This window comes from Tachysurus vachellii, chromosome 3 (genome assembly GCF_030014155.1).
Source record: "Tachysurus vachellii isolate PV-2020 chromosome 3, HZAU_Pvac_v1, whole genome shotgun sequence".
Taxonomy (NCBI): domain Eukaryota; kingdom Metazoa; phylum Chordata; class Actinopteri; order Siluriformes; family Bagridae; genus Tachysurus; species Tachysurus vachellii.
In genome coordinates, this window is record NC_083462.1 from 33,015,888 (window position 1) to 33,041,378 (window position 25,491).

General features: G+C 40.1%; 1 protein-coding gene across 1 annotated transcript in view; it reads left to right on the forward strand.

Moving 5' to 3' along the window:
• LOC132842443 (cilia- and flagella-associated protein 58-like) overlaps positions 1-25,491 on the forward strand; it is a 164,673-nt gene that overhangs the window by 91,395 nt on the left and 47,787 nt on the right. Inside the window, exon 11 of the mRNA XM_060865117.1 lies at positions 5,253-5,399. Coding sequence (XP_060721100.1) covers positions 5,253-5,399 — 147 coding nt within the window. The remainder of the gene's footprint in view (positions 1-5,252; positions 5,400-25,491) is intronic.

A 25,491-nucleotide genomic window follows, 5' to 3' on the forward strand; every position in this document is an offset into this window, starting at 1 on the left:
AACTGTGAAAGTGTGTCTGAGCCCCGAACACTATCAGGAAGACTATTCCAAAGTTTGGGAGCTAAATAAGAGAACGCTCTTCCGCCTTTAGTAGACTTAGATATTCTGGGGACTACCAGGAGTCCTGAGTTTTGTGATCTCAGAGAGCGTGAAGGATTGTAACGTGTTAGAAGACTAGTTAGATACATGGGAGCTAAACCATTAAGAGCCTTGTACGTAAGTAGCAGCAGTTTGTAATCAATTCTAAACTTAACAGGTAGCCAGTGTAGAGATGATAAAATTGGGGTTATATGGTCATACTTTCTTGTCCTAGTGAGAACTCTGGCCGCTGCATTTTGGACTAACTGTAGCCTATTTATTAAAGATGCAGGACAACCACCTAGTAATGCATTACAATAGTCCAGTCTAGAGGTCATGAAAGCGTGAACTAGCTTCTCAGCATCAGATACAGACAGGATGTTTCTCAGCTTGGCAATATTTCTGAGGTGGAAGAAGGCTGTTTTTGTGGTTTGGGCGACGTGATTTTCAAAAGACAAGTTACTGTCTAATATAACACCCAGGTCTTTCACTGTCGAGCTACTAGTAACAGTACATCCCTCTAAATGGAAATTAAGTTGTGAGAGTTTCTGTGTACTAGTTTTTGGGCCTATAAGTAGTGTTTCTGTCTTATCAGAGTTTAACAACAGAAAGTTACAGCTCATCCAGTCTTTTATCTCTCTAAGGCATTGAGTTAATTTCGACAATTTAGTTATTTCATCTGGTTTTGAGGAGATGTATAACTGTGTGTCGTCGGCATAGCAATGGAAGCTAATCCCATGTCTTCTAATAATGTTCCCTAATGGAAGCATGTATATCGAGAAGAGCAGAGGTCCTAGAACTGATCCTTGAGGGACCCCATAATTAACTGGTAATAAGCTGGAGGATTCACCATTTAATTCTACAAAATGGTATCGATCAGACAGGTAGGATCTAAACCAACTTAAAGCCTGTCCATGAATACCTGTGTAATTTTGTAAGCGATCTAGGAGAATGTTGTGATCTATAGTGTCGAATGCAGCACTAAGGTCAAGTAGAACTAATAGTGACATACAGTCTTTGTCCGAAGCTAAGAACAAGTCGTTTGTAACTTTAACAAGTGCAGTTTCTGTGCTATGATGGGGCCTGAAACCTGACTGAAACTCTTCGAGGATATTGTTCTCCTGTAAGAAGGAGCTCAGTTGAACAGACACAACCTTTTCTAGTATTTTAGACATAAACGGAAGGTGTGAAATCGGTCTGTAATTTGAAAGTCCATTAGGATCTAAATTAGGTTTCTTAATGAGTGGCCTAATAACTGCCAACTTGAAGGATTTAGGGACGTGACCTAAGGATAACGAGGAGTTAATAATATTAAGAAGAGGCTCACCGGCTTTATGTAACACTTCTTTCAGTAGTTTAGTTGGAATGGGGTCTAGTGAACAAGTTGTTGATTTAGCTGTAGTAATAAGTTTAACTAACTCTTCCTGACCTGTACTTGTAAAGCAATGTAGTTGTGTGTTTAGAACCTTAGGTGAGACCGGGATGCTAGTTGCTCTTATGTGTTGAGCGTCACCTATTTTATTCCTGATACTTTCGATTTTATCAGTGAAGAATCTCATAAAATCGTCACTACTGAACTGTGATGGAATTGTGTGTTCAGATTTTTGGTTTTTTGTTAGTCTAGCCACTGTGCTAAATAAAAACCTGGGATTGTTCTGGTTATTTTCTATGAGTTTGCTCAGGTGCTCAGCCCTGGCTGCTTTTAGAGCCTGTCTATAGCTGGACATACTTTCCTTATATGCAATTCTAAACACCTCTAATTTAGTTTTTCTCCACTTTCGCTCGAGGTTACGGGTCTCTCTCTTGAGGGTGTGAGTATGACTATTATACCATGGTGCAAGCGTTTTATCTCTAACCTTCTGTAATCTGATTGGGGCAACAGTGTCTAGTGTGCTAGTGAATATAGCGCCTATGCTGTTAGTAATTTCATCTAGGTCGTCTGTGTTTAAGGGTGCAGTAAGAAGTCCAGACAGATCAGGCAGGTTATTTGTGAATCTGTCTTTAGTGGTCGGAATAATAGTTCTACCGAGATGATAACGTGGTGAAACGCAGTTAGCCTGTTCTACAGGTAGTGTGTACATTATGAGATAATGGTCTGTGATATCATCACTTTGAGGAATGATATCTATATCAGTGACATCTATTCTGTGTGATATTATTAAATCTAGTGTATGATTACGACGGTGAGTTGCTCTAGTGACGTTTTGATTGAGCCCAAGTGAGTTTAGTAAGTCCATGAATGTGAGTCCTAGCGCATCATTTGTGTCGTCAACATGAATGTTAAAATCTCCTACAATTAATGCTTTATCAAAGCTAACCAGTAGGTCAGAAAGAAAATCTGTGAATTCTCTAAGAAAATCGGTGTAGGGCCCTGGTGGTCTATACACGGTCGCTAGCGCAAGAGACATCAGGGATTTTTGTTTCGTGTGCGTGTGCGATAGTGTAACATTAAGGACAAGCACTTCAAAAGACTTAAATCTATACTGTGTTCTCTGGGTAACAGTAAGGCAATCGTTAAAGATAGTGGCGACACCACCTCCACGACCAGTCTGTCGAGGCTCGTGCTTATAGATATAACCTGATGGTGTAGACTCATTTAGACCGATGTAGTCATTTGGTTTAATAAAATGATCAGGAATCAGGTCTAATGCTGAGTCTAATTAGACGAGGCAGAGTTCATCAATTTAAATTCCTACACAAGACGTGAATTTACGCGGGAATGTAAATTTTTATATGAGAAATCATTACCGTTACATATGAAATTGCTTTAAGACAGGGGTATCAAACTCATTTTGGTCTGGGGGCCGCATACAGCTTAATCTGATCTCAAGGGGGCCAGACCAGTAAACTAATAGCAAAATTACATAGAACTAACAATAAGTCCACTTTTTTCTTTGTATTAGTGCAAAGAAGAAATAAATTATAAAAACCTTTATATTAAATTAATTGTCCTTTTACAAAAATATATTTTGAACAACCTAAGTATTATGTGCAATTTCAACAACACTGTTATCCAGTTTAACATTTATTTAAGTGCATTATGCATAAAAACTGAACACAGTTATTGTACAATGGCGCAAAACATTTAGTCACAGGTTTGTAGAACTAACCCTAACCCTGTCCTGCATGTTAACATAAATCAAACATCAAAATAATCCAATTTCCAATTCCGGGAAGCAATTCTGAATACATGAATTGACTCCACACACTTAAAAATCTTAAGTGGCAGCTGTTTTAACGTGTGTGATTGCGTAGTGTGTGATTGCGTGAGTGAATGAGTGTGTGTTTGTGCCCTACGATGGGTTGGCAATCCATCCAGGGTGTATCCTGCCTTGATGCCCAATGACGCCTGAGATTTGACGCGGTTTTAACGTTGACATAGAGGATAAAAACAAAAAGAAAGCGAAGAAAGGCTTACGATAAGGTAAGAAGTAGGACCTCTGTTATTATAGGATCAGCTTTCCAGCACTGGAGAGAACTGAAGGAGCAGGAAGTTGGTCACATATTCACAGATTGGAGTTTCCCGAGTCAATAACTCCTGAGCTAAACACTGTTACTAGCAAAACAAGGTTGTAGCTGCCTCTCTACATTACTACGATAGAAAAGAGGTGTTATTTGTGTAGTAACAGCGTTTAGCTCATGAGTTATTGACTAAAATGCCACTTAGACCCTGAAGCTCAGTACTACCATCTGCTGGTAGTTACGCCAAAAATGAAAATTATTTTTTTTCATATCGCAGATTTATCCCCCGGGCCGCACTGAACTCCCTGGCTGGCCAGTTCCGGCCCGGGTGCCATATGTTTGACACCCCTGCCTTAAGACCTTATAAATATTACTAAACGGAAAAACAACAGAAACTTTTTTTATTTGAAATTTAATATAACAAATGGCAGACTGATGAACACCTAGGCTGTGAAACAAATGACGCGTAACTATTTGGAAGACAAATATAAAATGTATGCAATACACCACTACTTCATATATAATTTTTTTTACAATTTTTTTTAAAACAAGCCTAAACTGATATATTGTTAATACCTAGTCATTTCAGACATGTAACATGTTTTTTTAATCATTTATATTAATAGAATTTTGTTGTACTTATTTTATCTGTAAATATAACATATATAAAAAAATAACTATTTTATCTGTAAAAATTTTAGTATTTTAACACTCATTTTGTAGTTTTAACTGCATTCTACTGCTTTCTGAAATACTGAGTTTTTTCTATTTAATTTACAAAAAGTTGTACATTCTACCCAAAATATATATTATTTTAATACATACTTTTTGTAAAATTTACTGTTTTGTTTGGTTGAGAAATTCACAAAACATTACTGTAAATTTAACACAGTTTAATTGTTTTTCACTTTGCAAAAATTTGATGTTGTGGTTTTACACAAATGCACAGTTAATTTCACAGATTTTTTACAGTGTAGGGTATGATTTATATGTATATGATTATACGGTTAAATATATGTCATATATTTCTATGATATATTTATATGACAGAATAGGCTGAAGCAAAGCTCATGGGACAGCTACAAATGTGGTAGTGCAAATTGGGAAATGTAAGCAAAACTAATGGACAGAAGAAAAAAAAATCCTTTTTACCTTTAGCACACTTTGAAGAATTTTTCTGTTTATGCAACCCCATTCTCCGTACAAGCCCGGATCATGTTGATTGATAATGAAGCAGAAAGGAGTCATTTTCCTTAACCGCAAATCTATTGTTAGAGGATCTTCATCATATAATCTGACATGGGGAACAGATGTTATCGCAACAGTGGTGCATTCTATGAACAGTCTTTTCAGGTTATTACCTGCAAAGACTGTGAAACTCAGAGTCTAAAACCAGCTTAAGGGGACAAGTGATGCCGAACTGAAATAATTGCCTCCCACAGCATAACAGAGCCACAAGTTTTTCTTTTAATCTGTAAGCGTGCGTGTATATAGTGTATATATGTATGTTTCCGTGTGTGTATGTGTATAAAACAACTATGTCTGTGTCTTTTTTTTGGTACATGCATTCATGCAGTTGAGTGTCTGGATCTGATTGTACTTGTGTGTTGTTCTGCATATTTCTGTGCTTCTGTTTATGTCAGGCTTTTTCTTTCTTTTTGTGTTAGTTGCCTCATCATGTACTGTGTGTGTGTGTGTGTGTGTGTGTACAGCATGAAATCATGGATATGAAGCGCAAGATTAAATCCATGAGCCAAGAGACTGGTCAGCTCACAGAGGAGATCAAGAGCAAAGAGGCAGCACTGGTCAAAGAACATCTCGATTTTCTGCGAATAGAGAAAGTAAAAGAGGCTCTTAAGGTACAAAATAACTTCTAAAACTTTCTACTTTCTATTTTCTATACTGCTGTCAATCACCCACCTATTATATCATGTCTATTTTCCTGACTTGGCACCATTTAGCAATCACTCATGGTACATTTTCATTATTGTTTTTTTTCACCTTTTTTAAAGAACCATTTCAGTTATTTATTTATTTATTATTTATTTTACAATGTTCTTTAGAGACCATTATAGCAGCTGAGCGCTACATATCACTTCATGCTGATCTGTTCTTTTAAATCTGGCTCTTTCAGCTAATCAAATGTGTATTTTTCCCCTCAGGCTGCATTGTGTTATGTGTCATTTTGATTGCATTTTGTGTTTGTGTGTGTGTGTGTGTGTGTGTGTGTGTGGGGGGGGGGTGTTATTGTGTAGAACATTTTTGTGTTTTATTTCCTCTTTGTAGACAAAAAGCAAGGTGTCATTCTTGCATTTCAGAGAAAAAAAGAAAAAAAAACTCTGTAATCAGGTGCTTTTTGTTCAAATGTATTTTTTAGGGTTCAAAGGAACAAACCAAAAACCTGACCCTAGATCTGCACTTACAAACATGGGACCATGTAATGTATAGCGTACATTAAATTTGTCAGTTTTCATAATGGTCTTGGTTTCAGTTCATGCATGGAATTGAATCATGTATTGAGGGGGTCATTTTTATTCATCAGCACGGAATTCAGTTTCAATAATCCTTTCATTTTTAGTTTTCATATCTCTATCAAATAGCATCATTTAAATTTAAAGGCAAGTAACTTTCAATATCACCTTGAAAGAGCGAGAGAGAGAAAGAGAGAGAGAGAGAGAGAGAGGGAGACAAGGATTTTTGAATGATTGTTGAGGAAGTGGAGAGAAAGAGAACATACAAGGGGCGCTCAGAATCATTTATCGTAGACAAAGTATTGCATGGCTTTGAGGGCCTGTGGTGTTCTGATTCAACAGCTGACATGAAAGGCTAAATGAATATCTATGAGCCCTATATATCAGAGTCATTATGAGCCTTTATAATAATTCAGCTCCATGTCCATGGTTCAATACACCGTTGGAAGTCGAGGGTAGGTCAGTCTTGATGAATATGTCCATTGTGAAACTTCTGATTTCAGGTGCACTCCAGCATTAATAGTCTCAAATAATAACATAATTTTATACTTTTATTAATCTTGATATATACAACCTTAACAAACCTATGCTTAATGGAACTGGAGCTACAGAGGACATCTAGGTCAACAGGTGGAACTTTTCATTACAATGTATAAAAAAGTTCAGTTAGTTCAGTTCAGTTAGATAACACTTTCACGTAGTTTGTTTCCATAAAAAGAAACTTTATATCATATTAAAATCTTCATTATATTGACAGAATAAAAGTAATGAATGAAATTTGGCTGCCATGTTTGGCAAGGACACAAAACTAAAGGATAATGGCTCTGGTATTAGGACTTTTATAACATTAGTCAAAAACTAGTCAAGATTGTGGAGCTGTAAATTCATACTTACAATCTAGTCTTAAATATTTAAACTCTCGCATGTTTCATTCCATTGATTTAGAGTGGTATTTCAGTGCTGACACATCTATTGCAAAAGGTTTTGCCATCCAAATGATGTTGTTGTGTCATGCCGTAGCAACAGAACACCCTAATTTGTCCAGCTAAGAAAAATGGATATAGATATTGCTACCAATTTACTGTATGTAAACTGAGCCTATCATACCAAACCAAGTCCATCATACAGGATAAAGTTTTAGCTTTTGCCACAATTAGTATGAAAGCCTCTGGCAAGCTCGGATCTTTTAAACAGCATCATCTCTACAAGAAACCCAAGATTAGGGAGACAGAGTAAAAAGAGGTGATGATCTTTTGAACTGTGAGCTGTGAAACTTGTGTGCTAGCCATGTTCCAGCATAGGACTGGACCAGGAGACCTAAGCAGATGGGTGGGGAGAAGGTACAGGAATGTTCTTCTGCTTTACATCAGAAACAGGTCTTATATTCATGTCTAATATTCAACAGGTCTAATATTCAAGATAATTTGTAGAGAAGACATTTATGACATACAGAAGTTCAATCCCTTTAGGTTTGATAATTGGGTAAAAACAAGGATGAGAAGTTTGTGTCAGGATCACGCTCAGACTTTTTTATCTGTTGGAACATTCCGGGGGTTGTCTCTTGTACCATGTGTTTTTGTTTACATTTTGTGTTCACGTGTCTGCCCAGCCCTTGTCTATTTCCTTCACCTTGTGCACACTGTTCCTGGTGTGTCTAATTGTCTTCCTTTTTATTTTGGCCACGTTGCCTTGGGCAGTGCTGAATCCTCGTCTTTGTGTTGTCTTCGTGCATTCTGCTTGGTTGTTCAGTCTTGGTTCTTTTGAGTGTTGGTGTAGTTCATGTAATGAACTAGCTATCTGGGTCTGGGTTCTTATCTGTGAAGACACCCCCAGTCTCTGACTGTTAGACAGTCCATGTACTGTAAGCTTCTGATCATTTTTGTGATTCATTTCATTCCCTTTCTACATTTTCCCAATTAGAACATGTAATGATTACATGGACCTCCTCTAGCAAAAGGAGTGTCAAGCATTTGACTTTGTGATGTGTCATGCCAATTTCACTCATCCCTATTACTGTGAAAAACAAATGGGAAGAGGGAAACCTGAAGAGAGCCAAAGATGAAAGACAGGACAGAGGAAGAGCAAAATAATGAGTGAAAGAATCAATTCTCTTGTTTTGCTGATGCTGATGCTTAGTTTCTTGTTCTGATTTCTGAGCTAATGAAAACAGTGTAGAATCCAGAAAGAGAAAAGTGAAAGCACCAAAACTAATCAAAACAACAACAAAAATGAATAAGTATTTGGATTTCCTGTCATGATTGTTTCTTGGTAATCAAACCAGTTTATCTTATTATGCATTGTCAGTTTGGAGGAAACAACATGTCTATCAGACCTTCACTTCAGCAAAATTGTTCAGTTTTCTGTTTGCCTTAATAAATATGTATAAAGGTGCTTATATTTAAAAATGCAACATACATTGCAAGGTTTATGCAAATGTATTCATTTAGGCACCACAACGCAAAGCGGTTTATCAAGGTTATACCTTAGTATATCAAAATGATGTTTCTTAAAATAATTTTTACATATTATATACTCATCACTCGTACACAATTATTCCCTTTGTTCCAGCAAGTTCAAGCTTAGTGAAACGGCCGCATTCAAGTTCAAAATATTCAGGGTATATCCTTTTTTGGCTCTAATGTTTTTCTTTTATTCTTTTGCTTAATGCTGCATGTTCTTCATCCAGTCAGGAATGTAATTGTTATGGGATACAGCACAGTTCTGATATTGCTTTGATAATTGAATCATAAGTTCCACTGCAATCTAAAAAGCATTATCAGTGTCTTCCCGTTATGAATGGGCACCAGTGCCATTAGCCCCCATATCCCTCTGGCCTCTGCAACCAAAAAACAATTCGAACTAGTAAACAAGACAGCAGACCCAAGCAAGACAAAAAAAAATAAAAAAATACCACAGCATTGATTGCTTGACATGTGGCGCACAATAAAACTGGCTGGATTAATTACCACAGCACATCATTGGGATTGCACCCTCCATAACTGCATAGAAGTAGAATGCCTTGTTATGCCAATCACGTCATGGAAAATCTGCTTGACATGAAGTCAGAAAAGAGGCCAGGCAGAACAGGAAAGCAGGAGAACAGTCAGTAAAGGCAAGGACAAATAAAAATCACATTCATGCTGCAGAATACAGAAAATTAATAGCATATGTGCTACAACTCATCTTTTTCATTCTTTCACTCACCATCCCTTCAAAGTCTGCAGGCATTTCAGCTTTGAAATTCTTGTTTCTGTTGTACACCTTCACATGCACTTTTGCTAAAATCAGCAGTTGTTTCTTTCTGCCTTAGTTACTACTCAAAGGTAGATGGTCTGTATAAATTCTAGGAATGTTGGCCTCATTGTAAAATGATTTCTTACGGCACCTTGAACAGAGAAACTAATAGTCTGTAATAACTTGTTCTTAGGACTCAACATGATCTAATTTAAGATGGGTAAATTTGTGGCCTCAAACGTATTAAGCAGTAATACAGATATAGGTAGACTATCAACAACCCCAATTTGTGAAAAAACATTCCTCACAGCACACTTTTGAAACAACTTTTGGCAAGTTAGGTCCATGCATTCATGCTGTTATTGTCGCAAATTCTGACAGAGAAATTGAGATTCATCATTCGGTAGCCTCAGATTCCTGTTAGCTGCAGGAGTGGTATCCAGTGTGGCTTTCGTTGTTGTAGCCAGCCACTTTAAGTTTCAGTGTGTTATGTAGCATGCCCCCCGAACAAGGATGCGACTTAACTGATGGTTTTTTGTGAACTTTAATTCAAACACACATATCACCAACGTAAGAACTTTTGCCTCTTCTGAGGGGCTGCAAGCATACATAAAACATTAGCCGTAATTGTAATATCACTATGTAAAACTGCGCTAGCCAGAGCGCGCGCCTCGTGAAACAAAAAGGGGCGTAGCCTTAAACCGTAAATTAACTATGGAAAGCCAAAGGTTTCAAAATAAACGACAATCGCATTTCCTGTCATAAAACATACTTATGGATATTTACACTCCCACCAAATTATGAGTTTTGTTATAGCAAGATAACCACAACGAAGAATTTTCAACAAGAAATAACCATTTCTCTTAATTAGTTTATGAACATTCAAATATCAGAATTAGCTTTTGCACAGGACGCTCTACAATAGAAAGCTTATTACTGTGTTGACCCTTGTTATTCAGTCTCTTATCTCCAAATGAGATTTTCACTCTTCTCACGAGTCCGTCCTTGTCGCAAACAGTCTTCAGAACTCTGGCAAGTTTCCATTCACCTCTGGGTGGCAGTTCATCAATGTCCAACACAATATCACCTTCTCTTAGGTTTCTTTTTGGTGAGTGCCAGCGCTGTCTAGCAATAATGTTGTGCAGATACTCACGCCTCCACCTGCACCAGAACTGTTCAGTCAAAAACTGCACACAACGCCATCGCTTTGCTCCATAAAGGTCCTCTTTAAGAAGGCACCAGGTGGGGGCAGTGTTGTGCTGGATTTCATGTGGAGTAGGTGGTTAGGGGTGAGTGGTTCCAAACTGTCAGGGTTGTTATGGTTGTCTACAGTCAGTGGGCGACTGTTGACTATGGCCATAGCTTCATAGAATAAAGTCTTTAGCGAAGCATCATTTAGTCTACCATGTGCAAGTGAAAGAGTAGTATTCAATACACTTCTGACAGCCCTTATCTGGCGTTCCCACACTCCGCCTGTGTGACTGGAATGAGGTACATTCATCACAAAGTCGCACTGGTTTTGAGACAGATAAGTACTCAGTCTTTGGGTGTCCAGTTCACTTAGGGCAGCTTTAAACTCATTCTTTGCACCAACAAAATTTGTTCCCTGATCACGCGAATTGTACCTCTGATAGCAATGAAACACTCACTCATCTTCTACCGCTTATCCGAACTACCTCGGGTCACGGGGAGCCTGTGCCTATCTCAGGCGTCATCGGGCATCAAGGCAGGATACACCCTGGACGGAGTGCCAACCCATCGCAGGGCATACACACACTCTCATTCACTCACACACTCACACACTACAGACAATTTTCCAGAGATGCCAATCAACCTACCATGCATGTCTTTGGACCGGGGGAGGAAACCGGAGTACCTGGAGGAAACCCCCGAGGCACGGGGAGAACATGCAAACTCCACACACACAAGGCGGAGGCGGGAATCGAACCCCCAACCCTGGAGGTGTGAGGCGAACGTGCTAACCACTAAGCCACCGTGCCCCCCTTCGCAATGAAACACCTTAATTAATTAATGAATGTGTCAGTGGATAGATCCTCTAATAGATCAATGTGAATTGCTCAGGAGCAAAAGCAAGTGGAACATCTTCTCTATATCGCACATTCAAGCAATAGGTTTTTGTCTGAACCGAAGGAGGATACCTGTTAGATTGTTAATCAGGTCTGGCCCTTGGAGAAGATGATCATTTAGACCATTGTATTTGGCTGAACAATCGAACACAACACATAGTTTAGTGGGCTTTTTGGGGTGGTATATGCCGTGATGGGGAATGTACCATCGTTCACCTTGTTTTCCTTCATTGTGTACTTCTTCGACATCAACCCTTTCAATAATGTCTTTCATGTAAATTATATAGTCTCTTTTGTACTTTTTATCTTTGTTGAACTTTCGCTTTAAGTGTTCAAGTCTGATTTCAGCAAGCTTTCTGTTGTCGGGTAAGTGCGGCCTTTGTCTGAATGGTAGAGGCATCTCACAGTGTCCTTGTTCATTTTTCCTTATTCCCTCCTTAAGCTTGTCCAAAAAGATGAGATCCTCTTGTGAGACTGTTTTGTCACTTGCCTCTGTGTCCTTAAAATCTGACTCTAGCACATGAATAACGTCTATGGGAGTAACGGGGTAATTCCTTTATTATAATTCTATGACACAAACTTGACTGAGTTTCAATGAGCGCTGGTGTGGAGCCTCCAACGATACTCCACCCTAGGTCTGTGCGGATGGCATATGGCTCCTCACCCTCTCCTAATAGAACTTGTCTTGGAGCTAAAGTTCTGGGACAGTTAAACCCTATAAGGAGTCCAACATCACAACTCAAAAGAGGTGGTATCTTATCAGCAATTTCTGTCAGATGAGGCCATCGTTTCGCTGTGTCACTAGTGGGTATGTTGTCATAAGCACTATTCAGACGGGACTAGTTTTCCAAACGACGTTAGACTTAGAATTTTTTTTCAGCCGACGTCTGTCAAAACTTTTACACAGGTCGTGTGAGAAAAAGACGGACATGGCAGATTCGGACGGGATTAAAATCACAAAGTACGTCTGTGAAACTGAAATTTCTCTAACGACCCCCTGTAAAACCCATCCGAATAGGACTTTAGAGTGCTTACTTAAGCAATTGCAGTTTTTCTCTTAGCTACAACCAGTCTGGCCTTTCTTTGTTTTCTGCATCATTCTGTATAAAGGAGGTCAGCACTTTCTAAAATACTCCAACCAGCCCTTCTGAGACCAACAACCAAGTCAATCCAGCAAGACCTGTGTTAGTCATCAATGTCATTTAATAGATGTGTGTGAGGTTTGATAATGAATGTGATGAATATGAAAACATTTCTTTTTTGTCATCAGTAATAGCACATGTTTAAATTTCACATCTGAAGCCATTGTCTTTTCTTTAGCAAATTTGAGCTTTTAGAAGTTGGAGGCCTTTCATTACATCTTAACGCATCCCTCCATTTTGAACATTTATAAACTCGTAAAAAAAGGTGCCATCCGCCTAGCCGAGTAGTTTCATTATTTAACACAGGCTCTCTAGCCATTTAAATCTCATTTAGCCTTTTGCTCATCAAATCGTAATCTATCAAATTTAGTGCTATTATGATGAGCTGTGCATGAGAACGTCCACTCTGGAACTTCATTTCAGCTCACATTCACATTCAAATTCACGTCTGAACAAAACCAAGAGTCTCAACTCCAAATCAGCACCAAATCAACACCAGAATCAGCTCATCAGCTACAGTACTTATTGAGCCTCAGATGTTTTCAGTGTTTTGGCAGCAGATAAAACTAAAGTATCCATGATTCAGATATAAAGTGCTATGGTACAGTATATGGTATGCTACTGTATAAAGCTATGGTAATTTCAAGTTTTTATTAGCCTTGAGAATGTGAGTTCCTGTTGCCTCCATTGTAAGTGAGACTAGTGAAAGGATTTGGGGTAAATGAGCATTCACTTAAAAAGCATCAGGTGTTGATATTTTATGTATGCTTCTTGCCCCTAGGAGGTCACAACATTAAAGCAAGGTGATTTACAAATCTGAAAGTCCTGTCCTATTAATTTGTCAGCTATAGTCTGCTACCCACCCCTAGTATTTAGTGATTGTAAGGGGTATTACTACTCTGACAGGAAGTCAATAGCAGTGTTTAGTGAATGGTGACAAATCTAACTTCATATACATTAGAGCAGGAGTTAACCCTACCAAGGGATCTTTTTTTTTTATATCCCACGGAGGGCAGCTTTGCACCGGTGGCTCCCCAGCCAAGCACACGCGTCGAACAGTTTTTTTTTTTTTATTGAATTTTTTTTATTAACCGCCACTATGGTGGGGACAGTGGGGCGGCGCTCCCTAGAGAACTCAGGGCTGGGAGCTGGTAAGCATGGCGGGGGCATGAACGAGAGCAAAGGCAAGCAGGAGAGGAGAGATAGAGAGGGAAGGGAACACGCATTAGGAAGGCAGACGTGATCAGAGGAGGTCCATAGGCATTTAACATATCCATGGTTCCCGGACGGACTTAACGTTCGTATGCCGCGGAGGACCATCGTCCTAGACTTTTTAAGGTGGGAATTGTGGGGAAGGAGTCTGTGGTTGTCGCGGCTTCGATGCGAAAGGAGTGGGGAGTGTAGAGCTGTGTGTAGGTTGATTGGCATCTCTGGAAAATTGTCCGTAGTGTGTGATTGCGTGAGTGAATGAGAGTGTGTGTGAGTGTGTGTGTGTGTGTGTGAGTGTGTGTGTGTGTGTGTGTGTGTGTGTGGCACTCCGTCCAGGGTGTATCCTGCCTTGATGCCCGATGACGCCTGAGATAGGCACAGGCTCCCCGTGACCCGAGGTAGTTCGGATAAGCGGTAGAAAATGAATGAATGAATGAATGAATGATTGGGTCTAAACAAGCCTATTAGCCCCACCCTTTACTCAATTAAGAGAACACTTTCATAGAAAAACACGACAATGGAAGAAACAGCTCCAAACATGCACTCTCTCACTCATTTTCTACCACTTATCCAAACTACCTCGGGTCACAGGGAGCCTGTGCCTATCTCAGGTGTCATTGGGCATCAAGGCAGGATACACCCTGGACGGAGTGCGAACCCATCGCAGGGCACACACACACTCTCATTCACTCACACAATCACACACTATGGACAATTTTCCAGAGATGCCAATCAACCTACCATGCATGTCTTTGGACCGGGGGAGGAAACCGGAATACCTGGAGGAAACCCCCGAGGCACGGGGAGAACATGCAAACTCCACACACACAAGGCGGAGGCGGGAATCGAACCCCCATCCCTGGAGGTGTGAGGCGAACCTGCTAACCACTATAAGCCCAAAACAACATGAAAAAACCACCCCACATATGCACAAAAAACCACCGAAAAATAGTCAGCAAAGAAAGACAATTTCCCACAAAAAATACATACATACACATATAGATACATACATATTACATGCACACATAGACACATATACATGTGTATATATGTATACACACACACAGACATATATATACATATTTTTTCACATAACGATGCTATTGGTCAGTCCCCAGGTCTATTATTTTTACAAGTTATTAACCAATCTAAAGTCTTGAAAATAGCTTGAGCGCAAATCTCATAACTCCATTGAACACTTCAACTGTCCACCTCTTCCTCACTCCGTGGGAGAGCTTTGCGGCATATTTCTCCTCAAGAAGAGTCGCAACGAATCAACACATCTTCTGAGGTAAATGTCTTCAAAACACTGGGCTCAAATAAAAAAAAATCTTGACCCCCGCTAGTTCTTGTGCTCGTCTGAGGACAGGAATTTAGCGCAAGACAATCCACTGCAATGTGGACTAAACCCTGTGCACTGCAGATACGGTACAGCATTTTTTTAATTTCTTGAAAAATAACGGTTTTGGAGATACGAGGATTCTGCCTGACAGCGACGATATATATATATATATATATATATATATATATATATATATATATATATACACATATCCCCACTCCTTATAAGAATGGCTTTATATCAAACTCTTCATTAAGACCATGGGAAGACATTGTATTTAAATAGTGAATCCAAAATGTTTCACGTTGGAGAAGCCTTTTATCCTGATCTCCTCCTCTAGATGGTTTAATGACCCGCTCCAGCCCGATATATCTAAAGGCGCTGACATTATGCCCTGCTAGTTTAAAATGAGCAGGACTACGTTCATCCCCTGTTCTAATAGTACTTCTGTGCTCACTAATTCTAGTCTGAAGTGCTCTCGTTGTTTTGCCCACATATGCTAAGCCACACGGGCAGCGAATTAAATAAATAACATGTGTGGTGGTACATGTGATAACTCCACGAATAGATAATGTCTTGCCAGTGTGTAGATGATTAAAGTTTTTGCACTTATGGGTATACGAGCACTGGGCACAACTGCTACATCTGTAGTAACCATCTGGAATACTAAGAAAAGACATTGTGGATTGCGGACGTATATCATTTTTAACCAGGAGGTCTTTTAAGTTAGGGGCACGCTTAAATATTTGCTTAGGTTTTTCTGGGAATATTCTGATTAGTTTAGGGTCCGAATCAATAATGTGCCAATGTTTGTAAACAGATTTTCTAAATTCTGATACAAGTGGGGAATATTTTATGCATCATAAAGGGGACTTGTTTGGATTTTTAGTGCACTTATTTGATCCAAGACACTCATCTTGTGTTAACTGATCAAAACGTTTTTTGGCCAAATCAACCCAATCTTGTTTATACCCTCTATTGAGGAATCTTTTTGTCAAGTCTGCAGCCTGCTTTGCATAAGATGTATTATCGCTGCATATTCTACGTACACGATTAAACTGACTGACCGGAAGACTTCTGACCAACGGTCCGGGATGAAAACTATCCCCATGCAATATAGTGTTTTGATCCTTGGGCTTGCGAAAGAGATCAGTTTTTATTGTCGTGCCATCTTTATATACCTGAACATCCAGGAAACTGATGCGATGTTTATCATATTCCAAAGTAAATTTCAAATGTTCATTTTAAGAGTTCAGATACTCATGGAAGCCCATTAATTCATCTAATGTGCAATCAATAATCAGAAAAATATCATCGATAAATCGTTTGTAGAATAAGATCTTAGAATAGAATGGTTTCTCTGATGCAGCACAAATTGATTTTCAAAAAGACCCATATATAAGCAGGCATAGTCAGGGGCCATTTTACTTCCCATAGCAGTGCCTTTCTTTTGTATATAAAACTCATCCGGAAAACGAAAAAAGTTATTGGTAAGGACTATGTTTGCCAAGTCTAATATGCACTCAGTGCTAGGTTTTGGCTCAACCTTATTTAAAGAAAGAAAAAAAAATCTGGACTGCTTTTAGGCCACCTTCATGTGGAATATTTGTATACAAACTCTGAACATCGAAAGTGGTTCTTAAGAGTTAAGATCAAAGGTTTTCAGCGAATTAATAAAATCGATGGAGTCACGTATGTAAGAAGGGATGGTATCCACTTCTGATTTAATAAAATAGTCAACAAAAGCAGATATATTTTCCGTTAAGCTACCAATCCCACTGACAATAGGTCTTCCCTTTAGAGGGATATCTAGGCCCTTGTGGATTTTAGGGAGTGTGTAAATTACAGGGATCACTGGATGTTTTACCTTAACAAACTCAAAGGCATTTTTATCAAACTCGCCACTGTTAAAGTGATGTTCTAATTTGGAATATACCCCGAACTTCAGCCTATTAGTAGGATCGGATGATAATTTCTCATAGAATGTAAAATCACTTGTCTTTAAATTTCATTTTCATAATCCACAACATTTTGCAAAACAATAGCTCCCCCCTTATCAGCAGGTCGTACCACATCCCTATTATCCTTACTCAAATCCATTACAGCTTCTCTTTCCTCTTTAGACAAATTATTGTACACTTTATATTCTTTTTTTCTTTTTAGTAGACCCTTTACATCATTCTCAACTAAGCGGCAGTACATATCAAGAGAGGCATTGCGGTGCTTAGGAGGAATAAATGTCGATCTTTTCTTAAAACAGCTATGGGACAAGTCACTAGGGGCAGAGGTAGCAGACGAATTGACTTGGTCCAAAGGGGCAACACTCCTTGTTGAACAGTCAGAATGGAAAAACTCCCTCAATCTGAGATTACGAAAAAACTTCTGGAAATCAATAATAGTCTCAAAGTCATTAGTGTTGGTGGTCGGGACAAAACTCAGTCCTTTACTTAAGGTGGACGTACAAGCCTCAGACAAAGTTTTGGAGGAAATCAAGAAGGAGCTAGAACGCCATCGCATTGACTGCACTAGCGAGGTCAGGAGTGTCAAGAAGGCCAAGTTTGCACGGGACGCTGAGGATTACAAAGTCTACTTTTGGAGGGATGGAAAACCAGAATCTCTAGCCAAATCACAGCATGATCAGGGGCAACGAATACGACCTGGACACCAATGCCAACAAGGAAACAGAAAACCATGGTTGTCTTCCTCATCGTATGATTCAGGCTCAGATGTGAGTGGCCAGTCAGAGTGAGGAGCGTCTTATTTAGGATACGCCCAGAGAAAACCTCAATATCTACATCACTGGCGGAGAGCAGGCCTGTTTACAAGCAAAAACGATGTCGAAGAAGTCAGCAAAAAAAGGTCGCAGGCAGCCTCGTATTCAGACCAGCAGGAGAGTACAGTAATTAATCTTTCTGAAAAAACGTTGTCTGAGGCTTGTACTTAAGTAAAGGACTGAGTTTTGTCCCAACCACCAACACTAATGACTTTGAGTCTAATATTGATTTCAAGAGGTTTTTTCGTAATCTCAGATTGAGGGAGTTTCTCCATTCTGATATAAGAGAGAATACATCTTATTCAAAGCAGGCTGCAGACTTGACAAAAAGATTCCTCAATAGAGGGTATAAACAAGATTGGGTTGATTTGGCCAAAAAACGTTTTGATCAGTTAACACAAGATGAGTGTCTTCGATCAAATAAGTCAGAAGTCAGAAAGGTCTTTATTGCCAAGTATGTTTTCACATACAAGAAATTTGTTTTAGTACAGGAGTTCCACAGTGTAAATAGAATGGCAATGACAAGAAATGTACACATATATAATAAAGACAGTTGTATGTACAGTGAAAAATGTGCAAATTGAAATATGTATGTGCAAATTGACCAGATGGCAACAGTTCGAAGAGTGAGTGTGCTGGATATGAGGGGTACAGAGTGATTTTATTTGCCCTTTTGCTCACTCTGGAGAAGTACAGATCTTGGAGGGTGGGGAGAGTTGTGCCAATGATTCGCTCAGCAGTCCAGACTAACCTCTGTAGTCTTCTGAGGTCGGATTTGGTAGCTGAGCTGAACCAAACAGTCACTAAAGTTCAGAGGATGGATTCAATGATGGCAGTGTAGAACTGTTTCAGAAGATCCTGTGGCAGGTTGAACTTCCTCAGCTGGTGAAGGAATACAACCTCTGCTGGGCCTTTTTCACAATGGAGTCAATGTGAATGTTCCACTTCAGGTCCCAGGAGATTGTGGTTCCCAGGAATCTAAATGACTCCACTGCTGTAACAATGCTGTCCATGATGGTGAGTGGGGGGAGAGCAGGGGTTTTTCATCTCCACTGTCTTGAGCGTGTTCAGCTCCAGGTTGTTGAGACTGCACCAGACAGCCAGCTGTTCAACCTCCAGTCTGTAAGCAGACTCGTACTGAATGAGGCCGATCAGTGTGGTTTTGTCTGCAAACTTCAGGAGCTTGACAGAGAGGTCATTAGAGGTGCAGTCGTTTGTGTACAGAGAGAAGAGCAGTGGGGAGAAAACACAGCCCTGGGGGTGCCAGTGCTGATGGTGCGGGTGCTGGATTTGAGTTTCCCCAGTCGCACTAGCTGCTGCCTGTCTGTCAGAAAGCTGGTGATCCACTGACAGACAGAGGAGGGCACAGAGAGCTGGGTTAATTTGGGCTGGAGAAGTGATGGGTTGATGGTGTTAAAGGCAGAGCTGAAGTCCTCAAACAGGATCCTCACATAAGTCCCTGGTCTGTCCAGATGCTGCAGAACATAATGCAGTCCCATATTGACTGCATCATTCACAGACCTGTTTGCTCTGTAGGCAAACTGCAGAGGGTCCAGTAAGGGTCCAGTGATGTCCTTCAGATAAGCCAAAACCTTTTAAATGATTTCATGACCACATAAGTTAGAGCCACAGGTCTGTAGTCATTAAGTCCGGTAATTTTGGATTTCTTTGGGACGGGAATGATGGTGGAGCTTTTGAAGCATGAGGGTACTTCACACAGCTCCAGTGACATGTTGAATATCCATGTAAAGATGGGGGCCAGCTGATCAGCACAGGTTTTCAGACAGGCTGGTGAAACGCTGTCTGGGCCTGGTGCCTTTCTTCTGCCAGTTGTTGATTCACCACAGTGCCGGGGGATGGTGTCGTGTAATTGGTGATGGCTTTCAGACCTTTCCACACTGAAGCTGAGTCATTAGAGGAAACCTGAGTCCGTAGCTTTCCAGAATAATTCCTCTTTGCCACTCTGATCTCCTTTTCCAGTGTGTATTTGGCCTGTTTATACAAGACTCTATCCCCATACCTGTGAGCATCCACTTTAGCCTGACGGAGCTGGCTGAGTTTTGCAGTGAACCATGGTTTATCATTGTTATAAGTTAAGTGAGTCCTGGTGGGAATGCACAAATCCTCACAAAAACTGATGTATGATGTTACAGTCTCTGTGAACTCATCCAGGTTGGTGGCAGCATCTTCAAAAACAGTCCAATCCGTGAGAGAGAAACAGGCTTGTAAATCCTGCTCCGCTTCCTCAGTCCATCATTTTACAGTCCTTAATACAGGTTTATCTGATTTCAGTTTCTGCCTGTAGGTCGGTATGAGATGAACTAAGCAGTGATCAGAGAGTCCTAGAGCTGCCCGTGGGACAGAGTGATATGCAACCTTTATTGTTGTGTAACAGTGATCCAGTGTGTTACTGTCTCTGGTGGGACATGTAACATGCTGTCTGTATTTTGGCAGTTCACGTGCGAGAATTGCTTTATTAAAGTCCCCAAGAATTATTAGTACAGAGTCCGGATGTTGTTGCTCATTCTCTGTGATCATATCAGCAAGTGCCTGTAGTGTTGAGCTCATGTGCTCTTGCGGTGGAATGCAAACACTGACCAGAATGAACGAGCAAAACTCCCGCGGCGAATAGAATGGTTTGCAGTTAATGAAGAGTGTTTCAAGATCTGGACAGCACATGTTCTTTAACACAGTTACATCGGAACACCACCTTTCATTGATGTAAAAACACGTCCCGCCACCGCGTGATTTCCCCGCTGATTCCGTGTCGCGGTCCGCTCTAAAGAGCTGAAAGCCCGGCAGACTTAATGCGCTGTCCGGAAGAGTCGTTCAGCCAGGTTTCCGTGAAGCAGAGAGCAGCAGAGTTCGAAAAATCCTTATTTTTCCGGGTGAGCAGAAGGAGTTCATCCGTTTTGTTAGGAAGAGACCGGAGATTCGCCAAATGAATGCTAGGCAATATATATATATACATATATATATATATATATATATATATATATATATATATATATATATATATATAGTAAAGTACTGATAAGGATAGAGGCTAGTTCAGGCAAAGTGCTATGAGGATGGTGTGCCCATTAAAACACAGAAGCTCCAAATAATCCAGTTCCTTAACATTTATTTTCAAGCAATCATGAGACCAGAGTTGTATGGTATCTAAATCAAGAAAACAATATTTTAGAATTTAAACACATAACAAAATCAATCACAAAGATTACAAATATGAAGCACACAATAACACTAAGCATTACATAACTTAAATATATTTAAAGAAATACAGAAATTAATATAATATAAACTTACAAATTTAAGCACTCATCAACTCTGAATCTCCCCATGAGCTGTTGGATACCACACTGAACAAAGAGCCACTAATTAACAATTTAACGCAGCTGTGGAGACAAAGCTCCGCCCACCCTGCTGCAAAGAATTCTCAACAGCCGCCCCCAAATATGTAAACATATTTGCCCCTAGAGAATTCTGTACAATCATAAATCATTTGAATACTGCTTTAAAACTACCAAACGGCTGACTGGACGTACATAGTGTTTACCATCAATAAGCACATTCACAACTCTTACTCTACCATCAGAACTTGGTAGGACCTTTGTGATAGTTCCTAAAGGCCAAAGTCCTCGTGGGAGTTGAGGATCAACTACCATCACTACAGCATCACACAGAATAGACTTTCCATCCTCCTTCCACTTCTGGAGTCTGTAAACCAGGTAGATAGTCTCTAATAAAACTTGCCCAAAATCTGTCAGCAAGAACTTGGCTATGCCTCCATTTCCTATGTGTGAGAAGCTCAGAATCTGCATAAATCACCTGAGGAAGGGAAGAATCTCGCCACCCCATCAAGAGTATATTTGGAGTTATTGGATCAGGATCTGAAATATGAGAAGAGACATATCCAAGAGGTTTAGAGTTTAATATCTCTTCCACTTCAATCAGGACAGTATGTAGAACCTCTTCTGGAAACACTTGTGTACCCAGTGTTACACGTAGAGCTGCTTTAATAGATCTGACCTCTCTTTCCCAACAACCTCCAAAATGTGGAGAATATGGAGGATTGAAACGAAACAGAATCTGCTGCTTTGAAAGTAAATTCTGAAGGGTCGGGCAGAGACAATTAAACTCCTCTCTAAGTTCTCTCTCCCCTCCTCAAAAATTAGTTCCTTGGTCTGATATGAGTTCGTAGGGCCTACCTCTGCGAGCTATAAAACGCCAGAGGGTTAATAAGAAACTATCTGTATCCAAACCAGACAGCAACTCAAGATGAATACATCGTGTTGTTTGGCATTTGAATAGAAGACCCCAAAGTTTCTCATTTCTACGGCCCACTTTAACACTAAAGGGGCCAAAGCAGTCCATTCCTGTTGACCAAAATGGAGGCTTAAAGAGACGAAGTCTAGAGGGAGGAAGATCAGCCATTCTAGGGATTGAAGGAGAACCTTTCCACTTCCTACATTCTTGACATGACCGTTGGACTGATTTTACTGCCTGCCGTCCACGTAGAACCCAATATTTCCTTCGAAGTTGGGCAAAGACTCTTTGTGGTCCTGGATGGCACAGAATTGAATCTAAATCTGCAATTAAAAGTTTAGTAATTGGATTCTTTGGATCTTAAAATGATGGGATAGTTCACATCTGACTCCAACTCCTTACTTTGACGAAGACGACCTCCCACTCTTATAAGGCGTACAACAGGGTCATATTCAGGGGCTAATTCAGCAAGTCAACTCTGTTTAGGAACATCCTGACCTGATTTGAGTAACTTGTACTCCTCAGAAAAATCCTCTTCTTGTGCAAAACGAAGGAGTAATAACTCTGCCTGAGTCTGACTCAGGCTATCTTCTGACGATGAGCCAGGTGAGAAGTCCTTGATTATGTGTGTGATCAGCTCTGCCCAAGTATTAAACCTTGAGGGATTCAACTTAGAAAGAGTCAAGTCAACTTGGGTTTGGCCACAAAACAAAGATTTTCTCAATTCAATTGACACATCATCGGAAGATAGACTTAAGGACTTTGGCCACTGATGAGGAGATAAGGTAAGGAAAGGGGGACCTTGGAACCAACGACTAGTAGGAGTTAGCTCTACAAGTTTTTTCCCTCGAGTAATGTCATCAGCTGGATTATTTCCAGTATCCACATATCGCCACTGCTCAGGTGTAGTATGCTCCAAAATCTCTGTTATACGGTTAGCCACAAACACCTTATAATGACAAGACTCAGAGCAGATCCAGGTTAAAACTGTAGTTGAATCAGACCAGAGGGTGACTTGAATGGGCACAGAAAGCTCCTTTATTAGGAGATTTGCCAACTGAGATCCAGACAGAGCAGCACATAATTCCAAGCGTGGAACAGAAATTGTCTTTTTTGGAGCTACTCTGGATCAGGCCATAACAAATGAGGTATGAACTCTATCACCATCGGACAGACGAAGATAAGCAACAGCTCCATAAGCCTGCTCTGAGGCATCACAGAATATGTGTAGTTCCCTCACAGCTGTCTCTTCACTTACTCCAACTGACCCATACCATCGAGGAATTTGGAGTTTAGCCAAATTTGGAAGTTCATTTTCCCAGGCTGTCCATTTTGCTTTAATACTTTCAGGAATATCTGGATCATCCCATCCTCGTGCAGGTTTAGTCCACAATTGCTGTAGCAGAATCTTAGCACCGGTAGTAAAGGGAATTATGAAGCCTAAAGGATCATACTGCCGGGCAAGAATACGATACAGGATTCGTACCGTCAAGCTCTTATATTTCACAGGGCGATGCTTATATCCCAGAGTATCCTGCATACAATGCCAGCTCATACCAAGAGTGCCTTTACATGGGTCCTTACAATCATGGCTCAGCCATAGCTCTGTTTGAGGGGAACGTGCTTCAGCAGGTAAGTGGTTAATCACTGATGGATTATTACTAATCCATTGTCTGATCTCAAAGCCTCCTTCAAGCAGCACAGAACACAGTTTAGTGATCATTTCCTTTGCTTCACAGACAGTAGGGAAACTCTGCAAACAATTATCCACATAAAAGGAGGTAAGAACTGAAGATTGAACTTCTGGATGGGTATTTGATAGGCTCTGGACATGTCTTTGAAGGGCATAAATAGCACAACAAGGACTAGATGTAGTACCAAATGGTAAAACTTGCCATTCATACACTTCAACTGGAAGATCTCTGTTCATATTCCTCCATAGAAAACGTAACAGGGGCTTGTCTGATGGCAATAATCGAACCTGATGAAACATGGCCCGAATATCACCACTAATTGCAATTTGATGTTCTCTAAATCGAAGCAGAACTCCCAGAAGAGAAGGACCTAAAGTAGGACCAGGTAATAAGTTAGAATTCAAACTTTCACCTTTGTATTTGTAGGAACAGTCAAAGACTAAACAATGTTTTCCATTATGTTCAACTAAATGATGTGGAATATACCAAGATTCATCAGAAGAAGTTATTTCCATTGGAGTCAGTTTCTTCACATAAACAGCTTGCTCTAACCTTTGAATCTCTTGGTTATATATTGCTGCTTGTTCTGGATTTCTTATGAGCTGGCGCTCTGTACGACGTAATGCTGGCAGAACTGATTGCAAAGGGGCATTCAATTTAGGTGCATGTTTAGCTCGAAAGTAAGGGAGCAGCATACCTTGCCACCCCAGTTACCTCAACTCGTTCTGTTCTCTTCTCCAAACACTCAAGAGCCTCCTGATCTTGCCTTGACCTGTGAGTATTCTTTGACATCTGGACATATGGAATTACATCCACTTGCCACATTCTTTCTACATCCATGTGTAGCTGATCCTTAGATGAAGACGCTAAGAAGTGACACTGAAAGACAGAACTTGTCTCTTGCACTAATGAAATGGGTCCTTGTAATACCCATCCTAGATTAGTATGCAATGCAGCTGGGCTTCCGGGAGGATCTAGCACCACTCTTTCTGTAGAGCATAACAAATGCGGATGATCTGCACCTATAAGTAACAGAGGCTTAACTTGATGGAATTCTTTCAGAGGGATGTCTTTAAGATGTTGATAACATCGTTGAAGAGTATGGATAGGATAACTCTGTTCAGGTAAGTCCAACATCTTAGTTGTGAATGCTGCCTTAATCTGATATTTCCTGTGCTTCAGAGTTGCTGGAGAGATAGAAAAGGTAACATTAGCTCCATCAATCTCTTCAATACCTTGTTGAATTGTTCGCAGCTTCAAACACTCAGCCACCCCATTCAGGCCCAGCATCTCAGCAGCAGGAGTCTTTTCTGAACCATCATCAAGAATGGCATATGTTTCTAAAGTCTTTCCTTGAGCACTCAGAATGACTTTCACCACCTTCAAAAGCACAGAACTTAAGCCACTCGGTTTACTTAAGTAGAATATGCCAGAGTCAGATTTACCAGCATTAACTTCATGAAGGACTCCTAAATGACGTTCTTTACAGGATGGACAATATCTCTTCAAATTACGGTTAGAGGAATGATGTGTCCGTCCACATCTCCAACAACGATTGTTATCCATGATCCAGTTTCTCTTTGCATTTACATCAAACTGTAAGAACTCAGGACACTGATTCAAATTATGGGTTCTTCCACAAAAGGCACAAAAGGGTTTGGGTTCTACTGGTTGCTTGCTATCTGAATTTTCAAGTTGATGAACTATTCCGTATGGCTTTCCATTTCCCT